General features: G+C 42.9%; 1 protein-coding gene across 3 annotated transcripts in view; it reads right to left on the minus strand.

The window, feature by feature from the left end:
* PARVA (parvin alpha) overlaps positions 1-26,468 on the minus strand; it is a 133,887-nt gene that overhangs the window by 70,343 nt on the left and 37,076 nt on the right. The window contains exon 1 of one of the 3 annotated variants that reach the window (XM_053277281.1): positions 15,946-15,979. The exons of the other annotated variants lie outside the window; for them this stretch is intronic. Within the exon in view, the coding sequence (XP_053133256.1) occupies position 15,946 (1 nt within the window). The 5' untranslated portion in view covers positions 15,947-15,979. Of the gene's footprint in view, positions 1-15,945; positions 15,980-26,468 lie in introns of those variants that run through there. 3 annotated transcript variants of the gene reach the window in all.

The following is a 26,468-nucleotide window of genomic DNA, read 5'->3' on the forward strand; positions in this document are numbered from 1 at the left end:
TTAATGGTATTTCCTGTTTTGTGAGCTCTGTCCTGAAGAAAACCTGCTAGATCCACATCCTTATCTTCTTTAGGAAGAAGAAAAAAGTACAATTATGGAAGGAGGAGAGAGAAATAAGATTCCAAATTATAGTATTCTTCTTTCTCAGCCTTGGGTCCCCAGATAATTGTTCGACTACAACTCCCACCTTCCTTAGATACAATTTGGCCATTGTGGCTGGAGATTATAGGAGTTGTGGTCCAACAAGCATCTGGGGACCCGAGGTTGGGAACCTCTAGTCTAACATCAAGACAAGCCCTGTTTACAACTTAAACTTGAATCAGAGGATCTTTGGCAGGATTCGATAGCAGACAGGAACAGGAACAGTCACATTTCCACTGTATCAATGGCAGTCATTTTCATTACTTGTTCAAACTGTTGTTTTCAAACTGGCATCAAAACAGATTCAGACTTTGGTTTGATAGTCACTCACAAACATGGTTTAAGATGGTGTTGGTTCAACCATCACAGCATTTGTGATGGCTGAACCAACAGCTTGGCTTTTCCAGCCATGGTTTAGCATTGCAACTGAGCCATTTTACTGAATCTCTTACTCACTGAGCCGGGTCTCACGATCAATGAGACCCGGTTTAGCAGGGTGAGCGGGGAGAACGGGCTATGCCTGCTCTCCCCGCACATGAGCAGGGAGGGAGCCCTGGGTAGCCGGAACAGCTGCCCACACGATTGCTGGCTCCGTAACGGAGCCGGTGGGGGCTGGGGAGCTCGGGGGCTGCGCGGCCCTTGGAAGCTCCAGTATGCTCTGCATGAGCATGCAGGGCATACTGGGGAGACCCCCAGAGCCGGGAGGTGGCTTTTCGCCTCCCCTCCGGGGGTCTCCTCGTGAGTAGCCGTGGCTACTCACAATTGGAAAGACCAGGTTTGCAGAGTGCTCGCTCCGCAAACCCGGGCTAAGGGGAGGGCTCAAAAAGCGAACTAGCTGTTTGTAAGCCGCCGGGCTTGACTGCGAGCCTGGTGGTTTACATGATCAGACATAATCGGTCTAGGCTCTCCTAGCCTGATTTTTGCTGATCGTGAGAATAGCCCCACTGTCTCCTTATGCCTAAAAGGTTTAAATTTAAACAAGGAAATCAACCCACTGTATTTCCATAATCTGTGTAACTCTCCCCTTCTCTGAGAAAATCTCAGGAAATAACTGCATAGTAAGTTTCCATTCACATGGAACTACCTCAGGAACAATAAGGCCAGAATTCAGCACAGTGCTAGGCTTACTTAGGTCTGCTGTAATCCGTGGGATCAAGTGTACCTCTTGGTGCTGTACTGTGGTCCATTCTATGACTACTATCACAATGGAATAAAAATAATGAAGTTGGAATGAAGGATATCATTAAGACTCTGTTACTATTTTACAATCCGCTCCCCCCAGTCCCCACCGGCTCCATCACGGAGACAGCAATCGTGTGGACAGCCAGTCCTGCCGCCCAGGGCTCCCTCTCTGCTTGTGTGCAGGGAGAGCGGGCTTAGCCCGCTCTCCCCATGCACCCTGCTGAACCGGGTCTCACTGATCGTGAGACCCAGTCCATTGAGGCTCTTCTCACGATCAGTGAGAAGAGCCGTAATGGGGTTTGCGGGATTAGCCCGCTCTCCCCGCAGATGACCAGAAGGCAGCCCTAGGTGGCCGGATCGGCCACCCACACAACTGTCAGCTCCATCACGGAGCCAGCAGGGGCTGCAGGGATTGGGGACCATGCGACCCCCGGAAGTTCCAGGATGCCCCACGTGGGTGCATGGGGCATCCTGGAGAGACCCCTGAGCCCAGGAGACTGCTTGCAGCCTCCCAGTCAGGTGTCTACTCATGTTTCGCAACGCGCTATGGCAAAAAACGAGCAAAAAGACGAAGTTAACAGAACACTTGCTCCGGTAACCTCGTCTTAGCGGAGGGTATTTATGAGGGTTAGCTGCCGGGAATCACGTGGCTCCTGTTGCAGCACACAATTGCCCCAAAGCGGGCTAGGCTCCCTTAGCCCGCTTTCAGGCGATCGTGAGAATAGCCTCAGAGGCCCGGTGTGAAGTTTTCCCCCAGATGCCACCATCTTCTACACTAATCCTTCAGTTCAGGTTACTCAGAGAGTAGGGGATCAGGGAATCATTTGCTCTGTTGGCATCCCTTCATCCATCTTGACCCATGGAGTTCTTGACTCTTAGACCCCCTACCTCCTGAACCTGCTTCCAATTCAATTTCCCACAAATGCCTGCCTCCCTCTCCTTTCATGTGGAGGAGTTTCTCTTGTACCTAATTTGGACTTAGATATCCCCTCAGAGCAGCTGAACTGATGATCAAAATTCCCTGTGTAGAACATTCTTGAACATTTTATGACATCCTAGTTTCTCAACCAAATGAAGAGGTGGGGCTCAACAGGCAACTTCTATTAACCACAATATCCTTAGTCCTAATTGCACTTATGATATGATGTGTCAGAACTGATAACTTACAGCATCCTTGCATACCAAAAATAAAAATTACTTGTATAGCCCCAGCGACCCCGCTGCAGAATGTTGGACTTGAGTATTCATTCAGACAACAGCACCCTCAAGTCTACATATGAAGAGAATAAGCCACATAAAGATAAAGAAAGAAAGAAAGAAAGAAAGAAAGAAAGAAAGAAAGAAAGAAAGAAGTGAATGGAATGGGCTTTCACGGTCCATTTGTTGCAAAAGAGCTTAAAAGGAAGAATTTATAGTACAGACCTTTACCATTAGACATTGAGAGAAACAGAGACTTTAAACTTCCTCCTGTTACACAGAACATAAGTTAGACTGTCTTTACATGCATACAGGTCAGTCCTATGGGTTTCCCTGGAATTTTAGCCCAACTGAATACAGAATTAAAGTCATAACATTTGATACTCAACTCACATGCAGGTTCATTTTTATCATTCAAGATATTATGATTAATAAATAATCCTGATGCAAACGCTGCCCATATTACTGTACAGCAGTAGTGTGATGGCTGAAAACATCCGATAACCATTTTCCAACCAGGAAGTTTAGTCGTGAGCAGCATCAAGTCTTAATGCCATAAATGTGAATTTACAAATGCCAATTTATCCAATTTCATTCCCCAGTGCTCCTCGTGTTAAAGTGTGAAGAATGCATGCCACTATTAACAATAAATACAATGAGTACACTGAAGTACTGTCCTCAGTCCTTGTATTTAGAAACCTGATCAAACTTGTCCAGGATATAGTAAAAAAGCACAGAATAAATATAACTGCAAGAAGTTATAATTTAGTATAAAGAGGACAGGAATTAAACATTATTCTGGTTAAGAGAGGTTTTGCTGTGATGTAAAACAATTTTGATTAACGACCTTTTGGCAGCTTGCTGAAATACAGACTCTAGAGTATGTTTTCAGTTATTTTGCAATAGATATTACTGATCTGAGCTTACTAAAACTAACATTTAACATTTAGTGGGAAAAGACCTCTGCAGTACCACCACCTAATGCAACACTTAACAAATGCAACACAAATATAAAACTAGTCATCTGAAAGAATTAAAATATACCAAACAAAAGCGAACATCACTTCTGAAACAACTAAATACTAAAGACAAATAATAATTCAGAGACATAGCAAGCAATATACACAACGATTTAGCAAGGGCTGAAGCATCCCTTACCTTTGGGGCAAAATGCTCCACATCCCATTATATATTATCCAAGCCCTCATTTTTATCAGCACAATAACAACCAAATGAAAAGCCCTTTACTTTCAAGTTCTCTCTTCTGTTGCTGCCCTGAGTAGCTGTATTAAGCTTTCGATCCCGTTTCTCAACAGAATGCTCAATGCACATTGCAACTCTTAGTTCAATGCATTGTAGTACAACTGACTGACTGTCTATATAATTTAATATGATGCCACATGAGACTCATAGACCATCTGCAAAACAAACTAAGTTTGCCATTCCCTTCTTGGCAAATTTCATTCTGGAAAGCTGAATGTTCCTTTGACACACAATGCAGCCTCATTTGTGCACTTGGCTTACAGAATTCTTGAGCTATTAAATTTTATGAAGGTCCAAACTAATTGGATATAATCATAATAGCAGCAGCAGGAGGAGGGGAGAGACACGGGCAGATAACTTATAAAGCAGATACTGAGGGAGCAGTGAGGCCTTAGGTCGACTTCCCCCTTCTCTTTTCACTTCATGATCAATGCTACTTGACAAGAGTTCTGGACTCTTAACAACTCATCTCCTCCCCTCCCTCCCATGCAGCCATCCTTTTCTTTTCCTTCTCCTCAGATCACTTTCTCTGCCCTGGCATGTCTCCACCATCACTCTGCAAACATTACCACTGAACACACACTCAAATGCAAAGAATGTGTGTTGGGTTCCCACCCTCCCAGGACTATCAGTCTCCGGGTGAGCCTTAAAAGTGTGTTCAAACTACTTCCATTAGATGTTTAATGCTGTCCTCACCCCTCTTTCCACTATCAGGTTGGCTGATGGCAAAAGACCCAACTGCCTAGAAGACTTTGCTGGGGGGAATGGAAGATAAGGAAAGAGAGATTCTGGATTGCTATTGTGTCTATACAGGAACGTGGTTAGAAAAGAACTCGGCAGGAAGGCACTCACCCCATCCTCTTGTAGGGAGGGAGCCCTCCCCCTGCAAGAACAGGCAAGCACCAGTTTCCTAAAGTTTAGAATATTCCAGAGTTGTTCTGTACAAGTGCAGATCCTATTCAACAACAAAGAAGAACTCAGCAGTTGCCTAGCAATGCCTGTGTATTGGTACTGTTTTTGCAGCACCTCAATGTGGCAAGACAGCATTAGGGGCTGCTGCTTCTGCTGACCAACATTTCTCTGTGTTTTCAGTTACCCCTCTTCTCTCTTTCCAATCCCCAAAAGCAGCTTATAGGCAGGATTCAATAACAGATAAGGGGGAAAGAAATGGTGAAGTGGTGCTCTGCTTCCTTGGTTTACATTCCCCACTCGCCTTCTTCCTCCTTTAGCCTGTGGTGCAATCAACAGACCTCAGATTTTTTATAGCAAAACTTCTGCATTTCAGGAGAACCCAGAGGCCCAGTTGTGCTTGCTGCTTCTGCATGGTCATGTCCCACACTACTATGATTCGAAATGGGGAAACTAGGAAGCAGAAGCAGACGGCACTTTCCATGCCAACACAGATTTCTTTGAGGCCTGATGGCATTTGTGAGGGAAATACCCACATCAACTAAGGTAACATATAAATTGAGCCTAAGTTCAGCGGAGGAACAGCATGCTGTTGCAACATGCAACTGGGGCAAGAGATTTTGGAAATCTGGAATGCCCATCTGGTGCAGTACAATTATTCCTTCACGTTGAACCATCCTGGGTCACTTTGAACTGTCCTAGGTTGCAGTAGATTTAGAAAGAAAAGACAAAGGAGAATGGGTACACATTAACGACAAGAGGGATGCTGGGAATGAGCAAAGTCTGGAGCAGATGTCTGCTCTACCCACCAACGCCAATCGGTAGACCAGCTCTCTCCAGAAGAGCAGTCCTTTAAAATGGAACTCAAAGCACTCAAAGTGGTTAGAGTTTGTTTCATTGAAACAGCTGGCTTGGCAGCTGTTTCAACAAAATGTTTGAAGCATTTTGCATTTCATTTCATGTGCTAAATGAAATGCAAAATCCATTCCGTGCACACCATAAGAACATAAGAATAGCCCTGCTGGATCAGGCCCACGGCCCATCTAGTCCAGCATCCTGTTTCACACAGTGGCCCACAAGATGCCACTGGAAGCCTACAGGCAGGAGTTGAGAGCATGCCCTCTCTCCTGCTGTTACTCCCCTGCAACTGGTATTCAGAGGCATCCTGCCTCTGAGGCTGGAGGTGGCCTATAACCTTCAGACTAGTGGCCTCTCCTCCATTAAGTTATCCAAACCCGTCTTAAAGCCATCCAGGTTGTTGGCTGTCACCACATCTTGTGGTGACTTCCTCAAGTTGATTATGTGTTGTGTGAAAAAGAATTTCCCTTTGTTGGTCCTAAATTTCTTAGCAATCAAGTTCAAAGGGTGATCCCTGGTTCTAGTGTTATGTGAGAGGGAGAAAAATTTCTCTCTATCCACTTTCTCTACAGCATGCATGATTTTATAGACCTCAATTATATCCCCCTGCAGTTGCCTTCTTTCTAAACTAAAAGGGCACAGGTGTTGTAGTCTTGCCTCATAAGGAAGGTGCTCTAGATCAGGGGTTCTCAACGTTGGGTCTCCAGATATTATTGGACTTCAACTCCCATAATCCTCTGCCTCAGTGGCCTTTGGTTGGGAATTATGGGAGTTGAAGTCCAATAACATCTGTGGACCCAACGTTGAGAATCCCTGCTCTAGATGACCCCTGATCATCTTGGTTGCCCTCTTCTGCACCTTTCCCAGTTCTACACTGTCCTTTATTAGATACTAGTGTTTGTAAGCCCGTTGGATAACGGGCACTAGTGGAGCTGTGCGCTCTGGACCCCTGCCGCCATTCCCCCTCCCGCCACCCACCGCTGCCCGCGACTCCGGCCGGCCCGCCACCTACCACCGCCCGCGGTTCCCGCCGGGCCCACCGGTGCCCGGGCCCACCGCTGCATCGAGCTTCCCCCGCCAGCACCCGGCGGCCATGTTGGGCAGCCAGAAGCGGCCGCCCCGAAGAAGCCGGGTATGTGGCGGTGTGGCCAGGCCTCGGCCATGCTCCGCTGCGCCGCGTCCTCTGGCCAAGGCGTCGGCTTTGCCGCCGCCTCGGCCAGTGTCCCCCGCTGCCGCTTACCCGGCTTCTTCGGGGCAGCCGCTTCTGGCTGCCCAACATGGCCGCCGGATGCTGGCGTTCACGGCTGCCTTGCTCTGTTCTGGGCATGCGCGAAGCGCATGCCCAGAACAGGCCAGGCATAAACGCACGCTTGGTGTCTGTCCACGGACGGACACCAAGCGTTTTATTAGAGAGGATGGTGACCAGAATTGTACGCAGTACTCCAGGTGTGGCCGCACCATCATTTTGCATAAGGGCATTATAATATTAGCAATTTTATTTTCAATCCCCTTTCTAATGATCCCTAGCATGGAATTGGCCATTTTCACAGCTTCCACACATTGAGTCAACATTTTCAATCAGCTCTCCACCATGACCCCAAGAGCCCTCTCCTGGTCAGTCACTGACAGCTCAGATTCCATCAGCGTATACTTGAAGTTGTGGTTTTTTCGTCCCAGTGTGCATCACTTTACACTTGCCAACACTGAACCACATTTGCCATTTTGTTGCTCACTCACCCAGTTTGGAGAGATCCTTTTGGAACTTCCTCACAATCTTTTTTTGGATTTCACTACCCTAAATAGTTTGGTATCATCTGTAAATGTGGCCACCTCACTGCTTACCCCAACGTTTAGATCATTTGTGAATAAATTAAAAAGCACCGGTCCAAGTACAGATCCCTGGCGGCCCCCACTTCTTAAGTCCCTCCATTCTGAAAACTCTCCATTTATACCTACCCTCTCTTTCCTGTTCTTCAACCAGTTAGCAATCCACACATGTATTTGTCCCCTTATCCCATGACTGATAAGTTTCCTCAAGAGTATTTGATGAGGAACTTTGTTGAAAGCTTTTTGGAAGTCCAGTTATACTATGTCAACCGGATCACATTTATCCACAAGATGAGGCAAGATTTATCTTTGCAGAAACCATGCTGGTTCTCCCTCAGCAGGGCCTGTTCTTCTATGTGCTTTACAATTTTATCCTTAAGAATGCTTTCCAGAAATTTGCTTGGAACAGACATTAAGCTAACCGGCCTGTAATTTCCCAGATTGCCCCTGGATCCCTCTTTGAAAATCAGTGTCACATTGGCTACTTTCCAGTCCTCTGGTACAGAGCCTGATTGTAGGGATACATTATATATTTTAGCAAAGAGGTTGGAAATTTCACATTTGAGTTCTTTAAGGACTCTTTGATGGATGCCGTCTGGTCCTAGCCATTTGCTAGTCTTCATTTTTTCTAGACAATTTAGAACATCATCTCTTGTCACCTCTATTTGACTCAGGTTTTTTGACTCCATCCCCAAAAACCCTTGTTCAAAAACAGGTATTTGCTCAGTATCCTCTGCCTTGAAGACAGATGCAAAGAACTCATATAGCTTCTCTGCAACCTCCATATCCTTATTTCAAAATAACTATGGGGTTATTTGGGATCAGATGAAAGTCGATTTACAAAGATGGAATAGGATGAAATTATCGCTGCTGGGTAGAATTTCTGTTATTAAAATGAATGTACTACCAAGGATGTTATTTCTATTCCAAATGATACCTGTAATTAATACTTTGACCTGTTTTAAATGCAGGCAGAAAGATATCTCTAACTTTATTTGGCAAGGGAAAAGACCCAGAATTAATTTTAAAAACTTAACTGATGCTAAAGAAAGAGGAGGTCTTGCCCTTCCAAATTTAAGATTGTATTTTGATGCAGCATGTTTGGTATGGATGAAAGAATGGATAGTCTTAAGAAACCCAAGAATTTTGGATTTGGAGGGCTTCGATAGAATATTTGGTTGGCATGTGTATTTATTTTATGATAAGATCAAAATACATAAGGACTTTCTTAACCATTACATTAGAAGAAGTTTGATAATAGTTTGAGAAAGAAATACGAAATACTTAGAAAACAAGGTACCTCTGTGGTTATCCCCGCTAGAAGCTGTTGTGTGTAAAGAAGTGAATATGAAAACCAGATGGCCAACATATAATGAAGTGTTGAATAAGTGTGATAATAAATGGGAACTGAAAAAGGAGGAAGAACTAAAAGATAGAGTGACCAACTGGTTTCAATATTATCAGTTAAATGAGGTTTTTAAAAAAGATTCGAAAATAGGCTTTGAAGAGCGGAGATCAAAATTTGAAATATAGTTATGTGAAAGTGATATAAAACTAATTACCAAAATGTACAATTTGTTATTATGTGAAGAAACAAGAGATGAAGTGGTAAAATAAACAATGGTAAAATGGTCACAAGATGTAGGTCATAATATTAACTTAGAGGCTTGGGAGAAGCTATGGAAGAAAGATCTTAAATTTACAGCGTGTTATAATTTAAAAGAAAATTTAATTAAAATGATGTACAGGTGGTATTTAACACCTAAGAAACTAGCTTTAGTGTATAAAAATGTATCTAATAAGTGCTGGAAATGTAAATATAGCGAGGGGTCCTTTTATCACATGTGGTGGTCCTGCAGAGAGGTAAAGAGGTATTGGGATATGATTTATGATGAACTTAAAAAGATTTTTAAATGTGTATTTCATAAGAGACCTGAATCCTTTCTGCTGGGTATAATTAATGAAGAAATCTCGAAAGAAAATAGAATTTATTCCTATATCTTACAACAGCGGCTAGAATGGTTCTTGCTCAGAAATGGAGATCTGCGGAAATTCCAGCAAGAGAAGAATGGTTGATGAAGGCATATAAATATGCAGAAATGGCAAAACTTACTGTATTAGTAAGAGATAGTCATACAGAAAACTTTGCAGAATATTGGAAACCCTTTTTGCGGTATATGAAAAACAATGTGAATTTGGATTTATTAATGGGGGTTGAAATGTAAAAATAACAGTTGGGGAATTTGTTATAGTAATGAAACTAATAGATCACTATGGAGATGAAAACAAGGATTACAACATAATAACTAGATATATAAATACGAATAAAATATTCACATGAGAGCAAATATGGATGTTGTAGTATAACTGTGTTGAAAGATGAACTGGAAGTCACACTGATATATAGAAAACTAATACAAATAAAGTGCAAAGAACTCATATAGCTTCTCTGCAACCTCCACTGACTGACTGACTGACTAATTGATTGATTAAGTGCCATCAGGTCGGTGTCGACTCTTAGCAACCACATAGATAGATTCTCTCCAGGATGATCTGTCTTCAACTTGGCCTTCAAGGTCTCTCAGTGGTGCATTCACTGCTCCTGTAATTGAGTCCATTCACCTTGCTGCTAGTCATCCTCTTCTCTTTCCTTCAACTTCCCCCAGCATTATGGATTTCTCAAGGGAGCTGGATCTTCGCATCATGTGTCCAATGTATGATAGTTTGAGCCTGGTCATTTGTGCCTTGAGTGAAAATTCTGGATTGATTTGTTCTATGATCCATTTGTTTGTTTTCCTGTCTGTCCATGCTATCCTCAAAAGTCTTCTCCAGCACCAAAGTTCAAAAGCGTCAATGCTTTTTCTATCTTGCTTCTTCAAAGCCCGGCTTTCACATCCATAGAGTGTCAAAGGGAAAACCATTGTCCGAACGATTCTAATATTTGTAGGTGTAGACACGTCATGGCATCTAAATATCCTTTCCAAGGCCTTCATTGCAACCCTACCAAGTGCTAGTCCGCAGCCTATTTCTTGACTGCTGGATCCTTTACTGTTGACAGTCGATCCTAAAAGACAGAAACTATCCACCACTTCAATGTCTTCATTGTCAATTATGAGGCTGGTTGCTGTACTTGTTATTAGTTTAACCTTCTTTACATTTAATGGTAGTCCCGTTTTTTCACTGTGCTCCTTGACTTTCATAACTAGAGCTTGCAGATTATCCACATTCTCAGCTATCAGAGTGCTGTCACCAGCGTAGTGCAGGTTATTGATGTTTCTTCCTCCAACTTTAAAACCACGCTCACCTTCTTCCAATCCAGCTTCTCTCAGTATATGTTCATCATATAAATTGAATACAGAAGGAGAGAGTATACAGCCTTGTCTTACTCCTTTGCCGATCTGGAACCAGTCTGTTGCACGTCCATAATAATTCCTTTCATTCTCCCACTGTAAAATGGTCCAACCGCCTCCCTGGCAAGTTTTCTGCTAATGGTATATTTAAAGAAGTTTTTGTTATTCTCCTTGATGCTTTTAGCTAAATGTTCTAAACTCTTTTCGCCTGCTGTATTGTCACCTTGCATTTCTTTTGCCAGAGTTTGTGTTCCTTTCTGTTCTCTTCATATGGGCAGGCCTTCCAATTTCTGAAGGAAGTCTTGCTTCTTCCCCTTTATAGCTTCCTTGACTTTACCTGTTAGCCATGCTGGCATCCTCCTGCACTTAGAGATATCTTTCCTCCTTTTTGGTATACATTCTAACTGGGCTTCTAGTAATGTGGTTTTGAGTAAACTCCATGCATTCTAGAGTAAGGTGACTCTCCTGATTTTCCTTTTTAGCTTTCTTTTCACCATAATCCTCATTTTGGAGAAGTTTCCTCTTCTGAAATTCAAAAAGTCTATGTTAGACTTCCTTGCTGATTCTCTCCCCACATGTATGCTGAATTTGATCGCACTATGGTCACTGTACCCTAAAGGGTTGATGACACTGACATCACACACCAGGTCCTGGGTGCCACTCAGGATTAAGTCCAAGGTCGCTTTCTCTCTGGTTGGTTCCAAGACCAACTGTTCTAGGGCAGAGTCATTCAGCATATCTAGAAATTTGACCTCTCTGTCATTACCTTGACTGTGAATTTACCCAGTCTATGTGTGGGTAATTGAAGTCACCCATAATTACTGCCCTGCCTCTCTTTGACACCTCACTGATTTCCTTCTGCAACTCCCAGTCACTGTCAGCGTTTTAATCCAGAGGGCGATAGCACGTCCCCAGCAGCACATTTCCTTTCAGGAAATGTATTTGTATTTTCACCCACAGGGTTTCCATGGAGGACTCTGGGCCTCCTAGGTTTTCTAGCTTGTTAGTTATGCCCACTATATCTCTTTCTTCATTAGCAACCAAGCACTCCAGCTCACCCATCTTGGCTCGGAGGCTTCAGGCATTGGCATATAAGCACCTATACACTGAATCTCTTACCTGAATCTCTTACCTTTTGGCTCTTTGATCTCTTTGACCAGCTAACACAGCCTTCTGTCTGCTTTTTGTAGTGGAATCTCCATGATTCAAGCAATGGAATGTCAGCGCTGTCCTACCCAGCTTTTCCTCCTACCTAGATTCCACACAATCACTTCTGGGGGTACACTTGAACCAAGATGGAACCAGATTGCTGGCGCTTAAAATAAAAAAGGTCACAGAGCAGCTTTTAAAATGGCGCCTGGAGAATAGCCGACAGGAACTGAGCAGTATCTGGTTTGGCAAATGCCATCCCGTAAGGTGCAAGGGTGTAAATGATTCAGATAAAATAGAAGGAGACAGAGCAGAACCACATAAAGAGCAGACAGGAAGCTGTGCTAGCTGGTCAAAGAGATGCTACTGTTTCTCCATAGCACAGGGGTGGACGAATGCATATCATGCTACATACATGCTGCCATGTTTTAACTGACATGACCGAAACACAACCACCTTCTAAAAAAATGAATGGGAGAGACAATAACTCAAAACCCAACAGAAAGCCATGATTAGTCCTGAATGACTGTTCAATAAATTATTTATTTATTTAAAATTACTGTGAGACAATCACAGGGCTCTGTGGTCGCCAGGAGTCGACAATGACTTGACGGCACACTTTACCTTTACTGGATTGACATTCCATTGCTTGAATCATGGAGATTCCATAGGAGTCAAATATTAACACACTACAAAAAGCTATAGCAACCTGCGAGAACTAGGGAAATCTAGTGCTTGATACGAGCAGACAGAAGGCTGTGTTAGCTGGTCAAAGAGATCAAAGAGCCAAAAGGTAAGAGATTCAGGTAAGAGATTCAGTGTATAGGTGCTTATATGCCAATGCCAGAAGCCTCTGAGCCAAGATGGGTGAGCTGGAGTGCTTGGTTGCTAACGAAGAAAGAGATATAGTGGGCATATCTAACAAGCTAGAAAACCTAGGAGGACCAGAGTCCTCCACGGAAACCCTGTGGGTGAAAATACAAATACATTTCCTGAAAGGAAATGTGCTGCTGGGGACGTGCTATCGCCCTCTGGATCAAAACGCTGACAGTGACTGGGAGTTGCAGAAGGAAATTTAGAAAATTTAGTTTAGAAAAAAGATGACTGCGGGAAGACATGATAGAGGTCTATAAAATAATGCATGGTGTGGAGAAAATGGAGAGAGAGAAATTCTTTTCCCTCTCACACAACACTAGAACCAGGGGTCACTCCATGAAATTGATTGCCAGGAGGACTAGGACCAACAAACGGAAGTACTTTTTCACACAACGCGTGATCCACTTGTGGAGCTCTCTGCCACAGGATGTGGTGACAGCCAACAACCTGGATGGCTTTAAGAGGGGTCTGGATGACTTCATGGAGGAGAGGCCTATCAATGGCTACTAGTTGGAGGGCTGTGGGCCACCTCCAGCCTCAAAGGCAGGATGCCTCTGAGTACCAGTTGCAGGGGAGTAATGGCAGGTGAGAGGGCATGCCCTCAACTCCTGTCTGTGGCTTCCAGCGGCATCTGGTGGGCTACTGTGCAAAACAGGATGCTAGACTATATGGGCCTTGGGCCTGATCTAGCAGGCCTATTCTTATGTTTCTTATGAAATCAGGGAGGCATCAAGGAGAGGCAGAGCAGTAATAATGGGTGACTTCAATTACCCACCCATAGACTGGGTAAATTCAGTCAGGTAATGACAAAGAGGTTAAATTTCTAGATACCTCGAATAACTGTGCCATAGAATAGTTGGTCATGGAACCAACCAGAGAGAAGGCGAACTTGGACTTAATCCTGATTACACCCAGGACCTGGTGCATGATGTCAGTATCATGGACCCTTTAAGGAACAGTGCGATCAAAATTCAGCATACATGCGGGGAGAGAATCAGCAAGGATGTCTAACACAGACACTTAGGTACCACCAAGACCGGAACGATGCCAGCATGGCTAACAGTTAAAGTCAAGGAAGCTATAAAGGGGAAGAAGCAAGACTTCCTTCAGAAATTGGAAGGCCTGCCCATATGAAGAGAACAGAAAGAAACCCAAACTCTGGCAAAAGAAATGCAAAGTGACAACACAGGAGGCAAAAAGCGAGTTTGAGGGACATTTAGTTACAAGCATTAAGGGAAATAACAAAAACATCTTTAAATGCATTACAAGCTGGAAATCTGCCAGGGAGGTGGTTGGACCGTTAGACAATGAGGGAGTGAAAGAGATTCTTATGGAGGATATGGAGGTTGCAGAGAAGCTAAATGAGTTATTTGCATCTGTCTTCACGGCAGAGGATACTGAGCATATACCTGTTCCTGAACCAGGCTTCTCTAGGACGGAGGCAAAAAAAACCTGAGTCAGATAGAGGTGACAAGAGATGATGTTCTAAACTGTCTGGAAAAATTATAAACTAGCAAATCACCAGGGCCAGATGGAATCCATCCATCTATCTATCTTCATGATAGAGGTCTATAAAATCATGCATGGTGTGGAGAAAGTGGACAGAGAGAAATTTCTCTCTCTCGCATAACTCTAGAACCAGGGGTCATCCCATGAAATTGATTGCCACAAAATTTAGGACCAACAAAGGGAAGTACATTTTCATACAATGCATAACCAACTTGTGGAATTCTCTGCCACAAGATGTGGTGACAGCCCAAAACCTGGATGCTTTGAGAGGGGTTTGGATAACTTCATGGAGGAGAGGCCTATCAATGGCTACTAGTCTGAGGGCTACAGGCCACCTCCAGCCTCAGAGGCAGGATACCAGTTGCAGGGGAGTAACAGCAGGAGAGAGGGCATGCCCTCAACTCCTGCCTGTAGGCTTCCAGCAGCATCTGGTGGGCCACGGTGTGAAGCAGGATGTTGGACTAGATGGGCCTTGGGCCTGATCCCGCAGGGCTGTTCTTATGTTCTTATGATGTTCCATGCATAATGGTGTCTTCTCACTCTCCCTAGTGTTCATATAGCTCCTGGGGGCAGTTGCCCAGGCAAACTGAATGTTTAGTTATTCATTTTGGTGAAAGTTAATAGGGACAGGTGACTCCTCCACTTTTTCGAGTGTTTTGGATAAAGGCTCAAAAAGTGTAACAAGATTAATGCATTCACCATAGCCTCAGTGGTAGTTCCTTCCCCCTGCTGCCCCTATGCTAGCCAGTTCCAGAGGGCAGCATAGTGGTATGGCCAGGGCCTCAAAATCAGCAAAAGACATACTGCCCCAAGAGTGTAATCATTTTCTTTCTGTACAGAGTGTCCAAGTCAGAGATTGGATGTACAAATTATGCTTGCATGCCGTGCCTCTTCTAGATAGCTACCTCTAACACAAGCATTGACAATATTACAATATAGACAGGAGCTACAAAATTTTGTCTTAAGATACACAGAGAAAAAATGTAGCTGGAAAGGTCAGAGTTCACATTTCAAACACATACTAAGCCTTTTCACACCAGCATCTAATGAGTTATCGGTCTCTAACCTAGGGTTGCATGCTCATGTGATCCAGGGTGCGTGTGTGTGTGTGTGTGCGCACACACACACACACACACACACACCCAAGCCCTGGAAGTCTGAAACTGGTAACCCTGCTTCTAATTATCACTCTTAACCCCAGAGCAGGGGCCTGGTAACTGGGGCTGTTGATCGTGTGTCCGCTTCCCTGTTTGCAGGTCCTGGCAACCAGCTGACATGTTGATTAGGCAGCTCTGCAGCTGGAGGGGTTGTGATCTGTGAATATGTCACTCTGCACAGCCCACTCTATGGTCACTTGCTTGAATGGGGCTTGCCCCGCCTCCTGCCCCCTCATGACCAGAGAGCAGCTGAGCTGTAATGAGGTTTTCCCTTACTGCTAGCAGTGAAGTGCATTGTGGGAGGTCTCTCCCAATACCCAGGAGACCTTCCTTCCTGACAGCTCTCAGCAGCTATGATTGTCTGAGTGGTGAGTAGGGAGAGTCCAACAGAGGCTCTGATCATGTGTGGGCATCAGAGTTAGGGCTCTTGCCTACCCCAAACCACCACTAGATGATCATGTGCAATGTTCCATTATATCGCATGGAAATTCTGTAAGTATTTCTACTCTTGTAAAAATAAATCTTACTTCTCTTGGTTGGTTTGTTGTTGTTTTTAATCAAAGGCAGTATCCTTTTCCCTTATGTTTTGAAGAAGTTGGATTTTTATTATTTATTTCATTTAGGGTAAAAAGTCATTATACTCCTCCTTCTCCCAAGCAGGAAAAAGTCCATAACATTATCTGAAGTCTTGTCTTTCCAACTGTGAGAATTGTCAACCCGGCAATTTTCAGCTTTGAGAAAAGAGTTAAATTTATCAAGGAAAGGTGGGAAATTTTCTTTCAGTTGCTTTTGGCCATCAGTTGAAAAAACAATTTATAGGCAACATAATACTAATAACTTAATTTGTGAAAATGGATAAATACCATATCTGCCACATAACACATTTAGTCACATAACAAATAAATACAGCAATAGCACTGGAATGGTTGGTTAAAAGGTTTTGGTTCACAGAGGAGGAAATTTAATTAAACCATGTAATACCAATTACTGTCATTTCTAATCATATTATGCCTTCCTGGAAATAATGCAGATGCAGGATTCTAAAGTTACCTGCATGTTTGATGTTAATAGGATAAAATTATCTAGGCCATGAGAAAATCCAGATAGCAGTAGGGAGAAAATGCATTTTACTCAACATCATATGTCCTCCAATTTAATTACTAATAGATCTTCTTCAAAATGGTGATTACATGAGGAGCAGTCTCCCATATAACAGATCTACCAATACCCAATATTTAGCATCATCATAACTTTTTATTTTACATATGAGCAGGATTATTTTTAACATGTACAGGCAAATGTTCTCACAAAAATCACGAGAACCGCACCACAATACTTGACAGCACTGCTGACAATTTGGCTTTAGTAGGAAAATGCCATAAGGGAAAACTTCCACAATCACTTAATTTCTTCTTGCTATGAAAGGCAGAAAAGTATTGCCGATGTAAGTGATTTATGAAGCCTCACAAGACGATACAGCAACAGCCAAAGCAGTTCTGGTAAGACTTATTTCTACTAGTCTAAACCAACCCACACTAGAAGTGAGTCTCCATCTTCTCTGCTACTAATTCATTTCTGTTTAATAAGTGTGCTAAGTCATCTGAAGAACCAATCTGTGAGTTTGCTACATGAGTTACTGTAAAGGAATGTTTGAAGACAAGGTTTGATGCCAGATATGTTAACTTAACTGGAAAATGGGAACAGACCTGGCACAACGGATGAAACTATAAGGGATCAGTAGAGGCTTTGCTTAAAAAGTAGAATTCTTTCATTTGATGTCAAGAGTGGCATATGAGTTGGTTAGACAGATAGGTGTTTCCTCTGCAGGTTCCTTTTTGTGGTATAACTACTCTTATTCTACTCATGCATTATCTTAGAGCTGAAGGCCATTGTGGCTGGGAATCACAGGGGCTGTGGCCCAGGGAAAGATTTTCAGGTGGTGAACGCAGCTATGGAAGGCCAGGGAGATCATTTCCACACACACACGCATACCAACATGCATCAGCACAACCTTAGTCTGGTTGTAGGAGAGCTTCATTTGAATTTTGACCAATGAAAACAGTGTTGCAGGGCACATTACTCTCTGTGTTGCAGGGCACATTACTCCATCCTTTCATTTCAGTGGACCAGATGATTGCCATGTGGAGATGTCATAAATAACCTTGGCTTTATGCAATACCCCTAAGCCTCAGGAGCTCCCCATTCCCTGCCCACATGCACCTCAGAAGAATTCTACTTCTAATTGTGGTTAGAAAGAAGTCAAAATCACTCATGATGTCTGAACCTATGGATTTTAGCTTATTCGGTCCAAAGTTCAATTCAGCAGGCATTTTAACCTAATAAATTATAAGTCCTCAAATTATTTTTATTATGTATTATATTTGCAAGCTGCTTTTCTAGCAGAACTACCCTAAAGTGCCATGCAACATCAAATTCAGTCAGATTTCTAAAACAGTACAACAATATCAAAATACTAAAAAAGGAAAAATCAATTTTAAAAATGTCCCAAAGATATATAATCACAGTCTAAAATCATAGCCTTAGTAGCAGTAAAACTCCAAGAGAAAGAGAAGTCTACATATACTAATATGCAAGGAAGGTTTTCAAATAAAGAAAGGCACGCTTTATTTAATTTATTTAAAATATTTATATCTCATCCCTCCAGTACACTATTGCTTGCGGTGGCTCACAAAATCAATAGAACAAATATACTATAAATACAATATAAAATTAATCAAATTAATAGAAATTAACTAAAAACAAGTCTCAGTTAAAACCAAATTTAAAATTACAAGTTTACCAGTAACTAGTGAAGCGAAGCATCTGTAGGATGGGTGTAATGTAGGATTGCAGCTGGCATACCAGCTATAGTTGGCAAAAGGCATCTCTGCACATCACCACCACCTGTACAGTCCAGAAGCTGTGAACTTGGTCTTTTGGGGGAATGAGATCCAGTCCAAAACCAGATATTTTTCACTACTCAGATAATCAGGTTTATCGACCCAGAGCATTACCAACTTATCTGCACTAAGTTTTAGCTTCTTTGTCGCCATCCAGCCCAATACAGCCTCCAAACACCAGTTAAGAACATCCATTGCCTCCCTGGTATCTTTTGATTAAAATTATAGATAGAGCTATAATTTAAATGATAATTCGCATATTGAGGATACCATAGACCATACCCATGAATGACCTCTCCCAGCATGGTTTTCATGTAGAGGTTAAACAGCATGGGGGACAAAATGATCAGAGGCCAAGGCCTCAGCACTATGTTTTGAGTATGACCCTCCAGGTAGGACTGGAGCCTCTGTATAACCATACCCCCAAGTCCCAAACCAGAGAGGCAACCCAGAAGGATACCATAGCCGATGGTATTGAAAGTCATTGGGAGGTTCAGGAGAATCAACATACTCCCTCTGACTATCACCTGGCGTAGGTCATCGACCAGGGTGACCAAGATAATTTTCATCTCATATTTGGGCTGGAAGCCAGACTCTGCTCTGTGTCTGTCTAAGTCATCAGATGCATCCAGGGCTGCCTGGAGCTGAGACACCACCATGTATGTATGGGAGATTAGAAACTGGCCAATCAGCTGAGTGCAGTGAAGGCTTTGTTAGGAGGGGCCTAATGGCTGCCTCTTTTAGCTGGGCGAGGTCCCACTGCTTGATTCAGGGAGGCATTTACCACCACCGCCACCCATGGGCCCAATCCATCCCTGCCTTCACCAACTACGAAGGGCAAGGATCGAGCAAGCACATGGTAGGTCTCAGTCTTGCAAGCAGCCTGTGCACCTCCTCAGGCAACACAATCTGAAAAATATCAACCCTGACAAGACCAGATGGTGCACTGCTAACATTTAGTTCTGGTTCTGCAAAACCTTAGCATCTAAGTCAGCATGGATATAAACAATTTTATCCACAATTTTATCCACAGTTAAGACACAGAGCAGAGTTTTGCTAGCAGATTCCAATAGACAGGGATGGATAAAGAGGAGAAGATAGGTACACAGCCTCTATTGAGGATTTAAAACGTTAGCACCAATCCTTTGAGTGGGACTCAACTTAACTGGCAACCAGGGTAGCTAAGCAAAGATCACTGGATTGTGCTCTGTGTTTTTGTCAGAAAAATTCTACACTAGCTACAGTTTCCAGGCTATCTTCCAAAGGTTCTACTTGGTTCCCTGTAAGGTTCCAAAGGTTTTTCACCCTGTAAATATAATGCAAGGGAATGGGGTGGGGGGGTGGTCTTGATTGGGATAGGCGTAAGGTTAAAGGTTCCATGTGTTATGACAAGACGCTCAGAAGTGAGAGAAACAGGGAAGACAGGCTTTCAATGCAACAAATTTTTGGAATGCAATCAAAATATACAATATGATTTGGGGAAACAATACAATAAATATCTAATTGTAATAATACTACTATTATGAATATTTACATACCACTTTTCAACCAGCTAGCATGATAACGCTACATGGGGATGGTTCCTGGGACAGGTGGGGAGGGGGGCATGAGGGGAAACCCCCTTCTGCCTCTAAATATCACCACTGGCTGCAGGGAGGGTGGGGGGTGAGGAGGGAAGAGTGCCCCCCTTTTTATCTTTAAGTGCCAGGAGCGGCCACTGGCCCTGGCAGCGGCCCCTCCAGTAACATCCTGTGCTAAGGGGCATCGTCACGGGAAGCGTGGCCTGGGCTCTGGAGAGCCCGAGCAAGCTCTCCCCCTCGTTTCAGCCAGCAAGGGACAGAAAAGGAAATAAACGCTGTCAAGCAGCAAACGCTGCCTGAAAAGACAGGGGGAGACCTCACTTGGCTTCAGAGCCAAGTGGTGAGCCAGGTGACAACGCCCCCTTTGCACGGGATGTTACTGGAGGGGTCGCCGCTGGGACAGGTGGCCACTTCTGGCACTTGAAAAGGTAAAAAAGGGGGCACTCTTCCCTCCTCACCCCCCTCCCTGCCAGACATCAACATCATGCTCCATCCCGCCGCGGTAACAGCGATGTTTAGAAGCAAAAGAGGGGAATTTCGTCTCACGCGCCCCCTCCCCGCAGCGGCAAAATCCTATTTGCATATGGGTGGCAAAGAGTTAATCTGCCCCGATTGCTCACTACGGGTGTGCGGCTCATCTTCCATGACTGATCTAATAATGAGGTTCTAGTCTTTAAGGCTTAATCAGTAGTAGGAAATATGCTTTGTGCATGAATGGGGAGATTGCTCTGTCAAGGAATTTCTTTATTAGTATTACCTTTAATTTACTGGGGGAGGCTTCTTAAGATAGGAACATAGGAAGCTGTATATGGTGCAACAGGGAAATGACTTGACTAGCAAGCCAGAGGTTGCTGGTTCAAATCCCCACTGGTATGTTTCCAGCAAGGACTATGGGAAACACCTATATCAGGCAGCAGCAATACAGGAAGATAGTGAAAGGCATCATCTCATACAGTGTGGGAGATGGCAATGGTAAACCCCTCCTGTATTCTACCAAAGACAACGACAGGGCTCTGTGGTCGCCAGGAATCGACACCGATTCAACGGCACACTTTACCTTTACTTCAAAGCAACGTTGCAAGGGCAAACTTTAAAGTTATTACTTTTGAATCTCTGCATACATTTTGTTGGCCAAATGTGAATCTCTGCACACATTATTCCCACTCCCTAAAATAAGTGGCATTACAAGATATTCCAGTTTGTATTATACAGATCCAACCAAACATGAGGCTATCGACAACAAACACACATAGCTCTAGTCTGGAAGCATTAAGCAAATCAGACATCATGCAGACAACCAGTTCTGCAATGGAACACCAGTGGAAATGACTAACATATTTCTTTTGCCTGATTAGAAATTTGGAAAAGTAGGGATGTGGTAAAGTGCTTCTCACTACTCTGCAGAATGATACATATTAGCATTTTACCAAGTGGTTAAATGCATAGCGTGGTGTGTTGCCACCTGGTACACAACCATTTCCAAATACCTATTAGGATGAAGCATCTTTAAAGCCTCTAACACCATGATGAGCAATTGGCAATTCTGGGTTTGAATTTGGAACTACAGCCTATGGTTTAAGCATCACCAATCCATCATGTAAACAAGTATGTTCAGGTGTGTGAGAAGTCCAGCAGGCTGTCTTTTCATCAGCTAAAGAGAAATAAGCCAAGGCATCCAATTTATCAAAACTAACTCAGGATTTTCACCTTCAGTAGCTTCAGACACTGAATGGGTTTATGAATTTGGCTTCTTTACTCCCAAGGGCTATGTAAGTTGGAGCAGCTGTGTTCTGTGGCAGGAGCACCTGCATGCAAATGCTGTAGGTCAGCACTGAAACTCCAGAAGGGAGCCACTTGCCAGAAGTAAATGCAGTTTTTGACATTAGTCATCAGTAAGAGGAAGGAAATGAGATAAAGAAAAGAAAATGATAAGAAACAAAAGGACTTTATACAATAGCGTGTGTAGCTTTTCATTTACAGTTTTCCTTTATGCCATTTTAAACACTCTGAATTCAAAATCAAGATCAGGCAAAATCCAAGAAGAAACACATTTTTATTCAGATATGCCTCTGAAGTTACAGTGCAAATTCAATGACACATGACTAAAATAAACAGTGTTCTAGCTAATTAATTTGGCACAACCTTAGCTTCTGATACGAATCAAAATTGTATTAATAGCAAGTGTATGCTCTCTTGTTATAGAAGACAAAAAAAAGTAAGCAAGTGTCCCTTTTTAAAAATTATAGCCTTTGAAGTCCATGGTTTCTCCTCCTACCTGCTTTAAAAGGAATGGGGGCAGAAATAGTTACTGTGTATAAATCATGGGCTGTTTACTTGTCGGTTAAATATCTGTGTTGAAGCTGCTTAAATGTAGCGAAAGGGAGCAAAAAGTGTATGAGTGAAACAACTCCATATGACATTTGGTTTAGAAAAATGAGAGCTTAGTAGCTCAGAGATCTCAAAGTAAGTACTTAAATAGGTAACACTAGAGATTTCTCAGGCTGCCTCCTCACATTTCTGTATTTATTTTTTATCTGTGGGATCAAGTGTGTTAGAGAAGGGGGCCTGGTAAGCATTGCTTCAGCCATCATTCCTGCTTATGTACATCTGTGGTCAATTTTCCACACTTTCTTCCATAAAAGGTAAACGAGGCACTGTACTTGCAACAGGATAATCTAAACAATATGAACAATGTTACTGTTAAAGACCATCTGGCTCATTAAGCATAGCTCTGGATTTTTAACTCCTTGAGGTAAAATATGAAAAGTCGGGTAGTAGGCCTTCAGCTACCTAAAATCCACTTTTAAAATGACAGAGTTCACAACACTCAAGGGACTTTTTATTTATTTATTCCTTTTCTATTTTTATACTCCAAAATCTTGAGCTTGCTGCACTCAGAGCTGGGGGTGAGAATATTAGCAACAGCATTTTTTGTAAATGGTCTCTAGGTTCCTTTATTTATTCTGTTGTTGTAATTCTTAAATATTTTGTACTTGCTCTTTAAACAGTGGCATGGTTCTTTCCCCCCACTGCCACACACATGGGCAAATGCAAGGCACTTTGTGCAGACACTGAGGAGAGGATATTTGCCAATATTCCCTGCCACAGTCCACTTTCTCATGTCCCCATCTGAAAAACAGTTCTGGGTTCCTCAACCCTTGGGGAGGGATTTGCGGAGGTTGCACTGGAAGCAGAAGTAGACTTGTACTGTTTCGAATCCAAGCCACTGGGGATAACTTTGCAAAGATTATTCTTACAATGGCCCTGCTGCCCTGATCCAGATAAGGATAGTTGCATGTTGAAGCAGGCTTATTTTCAATTGTTTGCTCAGAAACAAATACCAGAAAAGTGATATATTAAAAAATGGAATAGTAGTACCTGCAAGTACAAGTTGATGTTCAGAGTGCAGCTGCTGTCTAGCTGCACTGTATAGCCTTCAACTGATGAAAATAATTACACCTAATCACACATAAATATGCACAATTAGAACTGGAATAGAGTTTATGTTCTTAGCTCTTGCCGAATGAAACTTATGGATCTTGCCATTTTTAATTGTTTGCTCAGAAACAAGCCCTACTGAATTGAAAGATTTACTTACTATGCCTAAGGAGGGACTTCAAATCTGCAGTATTAAGACACAGCTAAGAGTAAAGCATTTTCTGTCTTCTGCTCAAACAGCAAACCATCAAAATAGACAACAGCTTACTAAACAAAGCAGAAGTCTGAGCATCTTTCAGAAGCAGAGTTGCAGCTTTTTATTTGGGCTGATGTGGTGGGCAAACAGAATTATACTGGTAGAAATTCAATATTTGAGTATCACTTCAGTTACACTGCTATCAGTCTTAGACCACTATAACAGTGTTTGAATATTATTGAATATTACTATATAATGTTAAAAGGTAACAGGACTTTATATTCATTTGATGTATTTTACAAACTGCAAGATTTCAGGGAACACTAAATATCTGAATAGAAAGATAAAGAAAAACACTATCAAATGCAGCATTTTTATGGAAGTGCTGAAAGTCAAGTGTTTTTGAAAGGTGGAAGAAGTGTTCTGTTTGAAGCAGTGTATTGGTTCATATACAATGTCAAACCACTGTTGGAGGCTATGAGAATGACTCCCCAAGGATGTTCAAAGGCACCCTCCTCCCATTACATGTAGAAATTTCTTCCCTCATTCCAGGTTTCAGGCAACTCATTGGGGCTATTCATACGCTCAGGCAAAACCAGGCTAAGGAAGCCCAGCCCAGTATTGCTGGTGCGTGTGAACTGCCAGGAGCCGTGTGGCAAGCCCACTTAAGGAGACTGCTGCTTAGCCCGGGCTAGGAATGTGCACAAATATTTTCGGCACCAGCAGGGGTAGTACTTTAAGGGCTCACTCCTCCCGTACTCACCCCTCCCGCCACATTTCCCCCACTGGCGCTCTGTTATCTGTAAGCCCCTTGGGGCAGCAGCATTCCTCCCTGCTGCCCAATTCCCCCTGTTGGCCGGAAGTGGCCGGAAGTAGCAAGCGCGTGTGCACCCAATACGTGCCACGATGGGCGCGTGCGCGCTCACTACTTCCGGCCATTTCTGGCCGATGGGGGAAATGGGAAGGCAGGGAGGAATGCTGTCGCCCTGAGGGACTTAAAAATAACAGAGCGTCGGCAGGGGAAATGCGGCGGAAGGGGTGAGTACACCCTCCCCCACCCTTAAAGTACTAGCCCCGCTGGTGCAGAAATGCCGGAAAAAAACCCAGCGCTGAAACGTTTTGGAGGCCTTTATAACGGCCTCTGAAACATTTTGGGCATATGCCTAGCCTGGGCTTTGGGTACAAGGACACCCAGAAACCGGGCTAATTGATCATGTGTTGGTGCAGTGCGGGAGGATCCCTCCCGCATATCGGAAGGATCCCGATAATGCACCGTGCTCTCAATGCAGTCCAGCCCTCAACCCTCCACGCGGTCAGCAGTAGCTGGCAGTTGTCTAGGTGTGCAATCCGCCGCCCAGCAACAAAAAAGGAGATCATCTGCAGAGGAGGTAAGCATTTCAAGGCTTCCTCACATCGCCCCTTTGAGTCCATTCTCCTGATTGTGAGAAAGGGCTCATAGTTTGCCATTAGGACCAAACTGGACCTGAAAACCAAACATAGTTTCCAATCCTGCTTTGCATGAGAAGCACAAATAATAGTTTTGCAATTCAGAATGAATGGCAATCTGTGTTTTGGTTCAAACCAGGGAAGGATGAGGAGAACCTCCACAAGGAGGGAAGGAGTATGGGTGCCTAAGGCTCTTGAAGGCTTATTCCCAAATCCATAAACTATCAGTTTTAAATAAATGTAATTATTATATACTTTTTCTCTTGGAAAGCACTTCACTGGTGCAGCTGAAACAGTAACAGCTGTTTTAAAAAGACATACAACTTTTGCTGAGAGACATCCACTGTCTTTAAGGAATGCCCTTAATAGAAATATTGCAAGCAAGGGGTTAAAGTTATCATGACAGTTGCAGCTGTGCAAACTGTGGCTTTCTAGCTTCATGAAGTAACAGAATTTGGCTCCAAAGAGACCCTTCCAATTTTTAATTACTTAATAAATAAATAAACTCCTGTTATGGAGCAGACTTCCAACAGTCTGAGAGTTTATTTTGTATATCTCTCCAAAATTGTTTTTTGTTTTGTTTTGTTTTGTTTTTGGTGGGGAGGGTAGCTAGAAGCAAAACAAGGGTTAAATTAGAGCTTTCACTGTTTCTTTGAATATAAACAAGAGCACAAAGGGGGATTTTCATATTCATTGGGTTTCTGGCTTAAGTTCCCTATTACCACATTAAACAGAACACTGCCATATCTGATTTCTAGGTAGAGTGAACATACTGCTAAGCCTCCATTCAACTCCACCATTTTTTCACCTCCTTTCCAAACTTCAGTCCTTCTTCCCCACTTTAAAGGATTACAACTGTATTTTATTTATATTGAAGCTATTCTATAAAAAGTTAAGGAAAATACATATCACTGTGAATATATACTAAATTCTCTGCTTCACATACACACACACACAGAGCCCACACCCTGTGAGACAGACAAGCAGCATTTCCATTTCAATAGTTTCATTTAGCTTATGTCTGAGAGTTCTAGTGAAAAATAAATCTCAAGAATCACAGTCAGAAAGAAATGTCAGATATAATTTAATGAGGACCACAAACAGCATTTTGAAACCTAGGCTGATTTCATTTAAGTTACAAATATGAACATTCAATATAAACAGAAAAATTCTGAATAGGAGGTTATGTAACTGAGATGTTTACAACATATCATAGGTTTGCATTATTCGGCAGAGGTGGGGGCAAGAATTTAATCTGGGATGTGTTTTCTGAGAATGAAACTTTACTACAAATAGAAAGTTGCTCTAGCTTTGAGGTGTAAGCACTCCTGCAAAAAAAAAGTTTATCCATCTATATATCCATCCATCCAGCTATATACTGCCTGACTCCAAGGGCTCTAGGCGGTTCACACAAAAAAATACAATAAAAACAGGAAAAAAACAGCTATTAAAAAATTTTAAACATTCAACAATTACTAAAAGCCAGACTA

Source organism: Hemicordylus capensis, chromosome 1 (assembly GCF_027244095.1).
Source record: "Hemicordylus capensis ecotype Gifberg chromosome 1, rHemCap1.1.pri, whole genome shotgun sequence".
Classification (NCBI taxonomy): Eukaryota; Metazoa; Chordata; class Lepidosauria; order Squamata; family Cordylidae; genus Hemicordylus; species Hemicordylus capensis.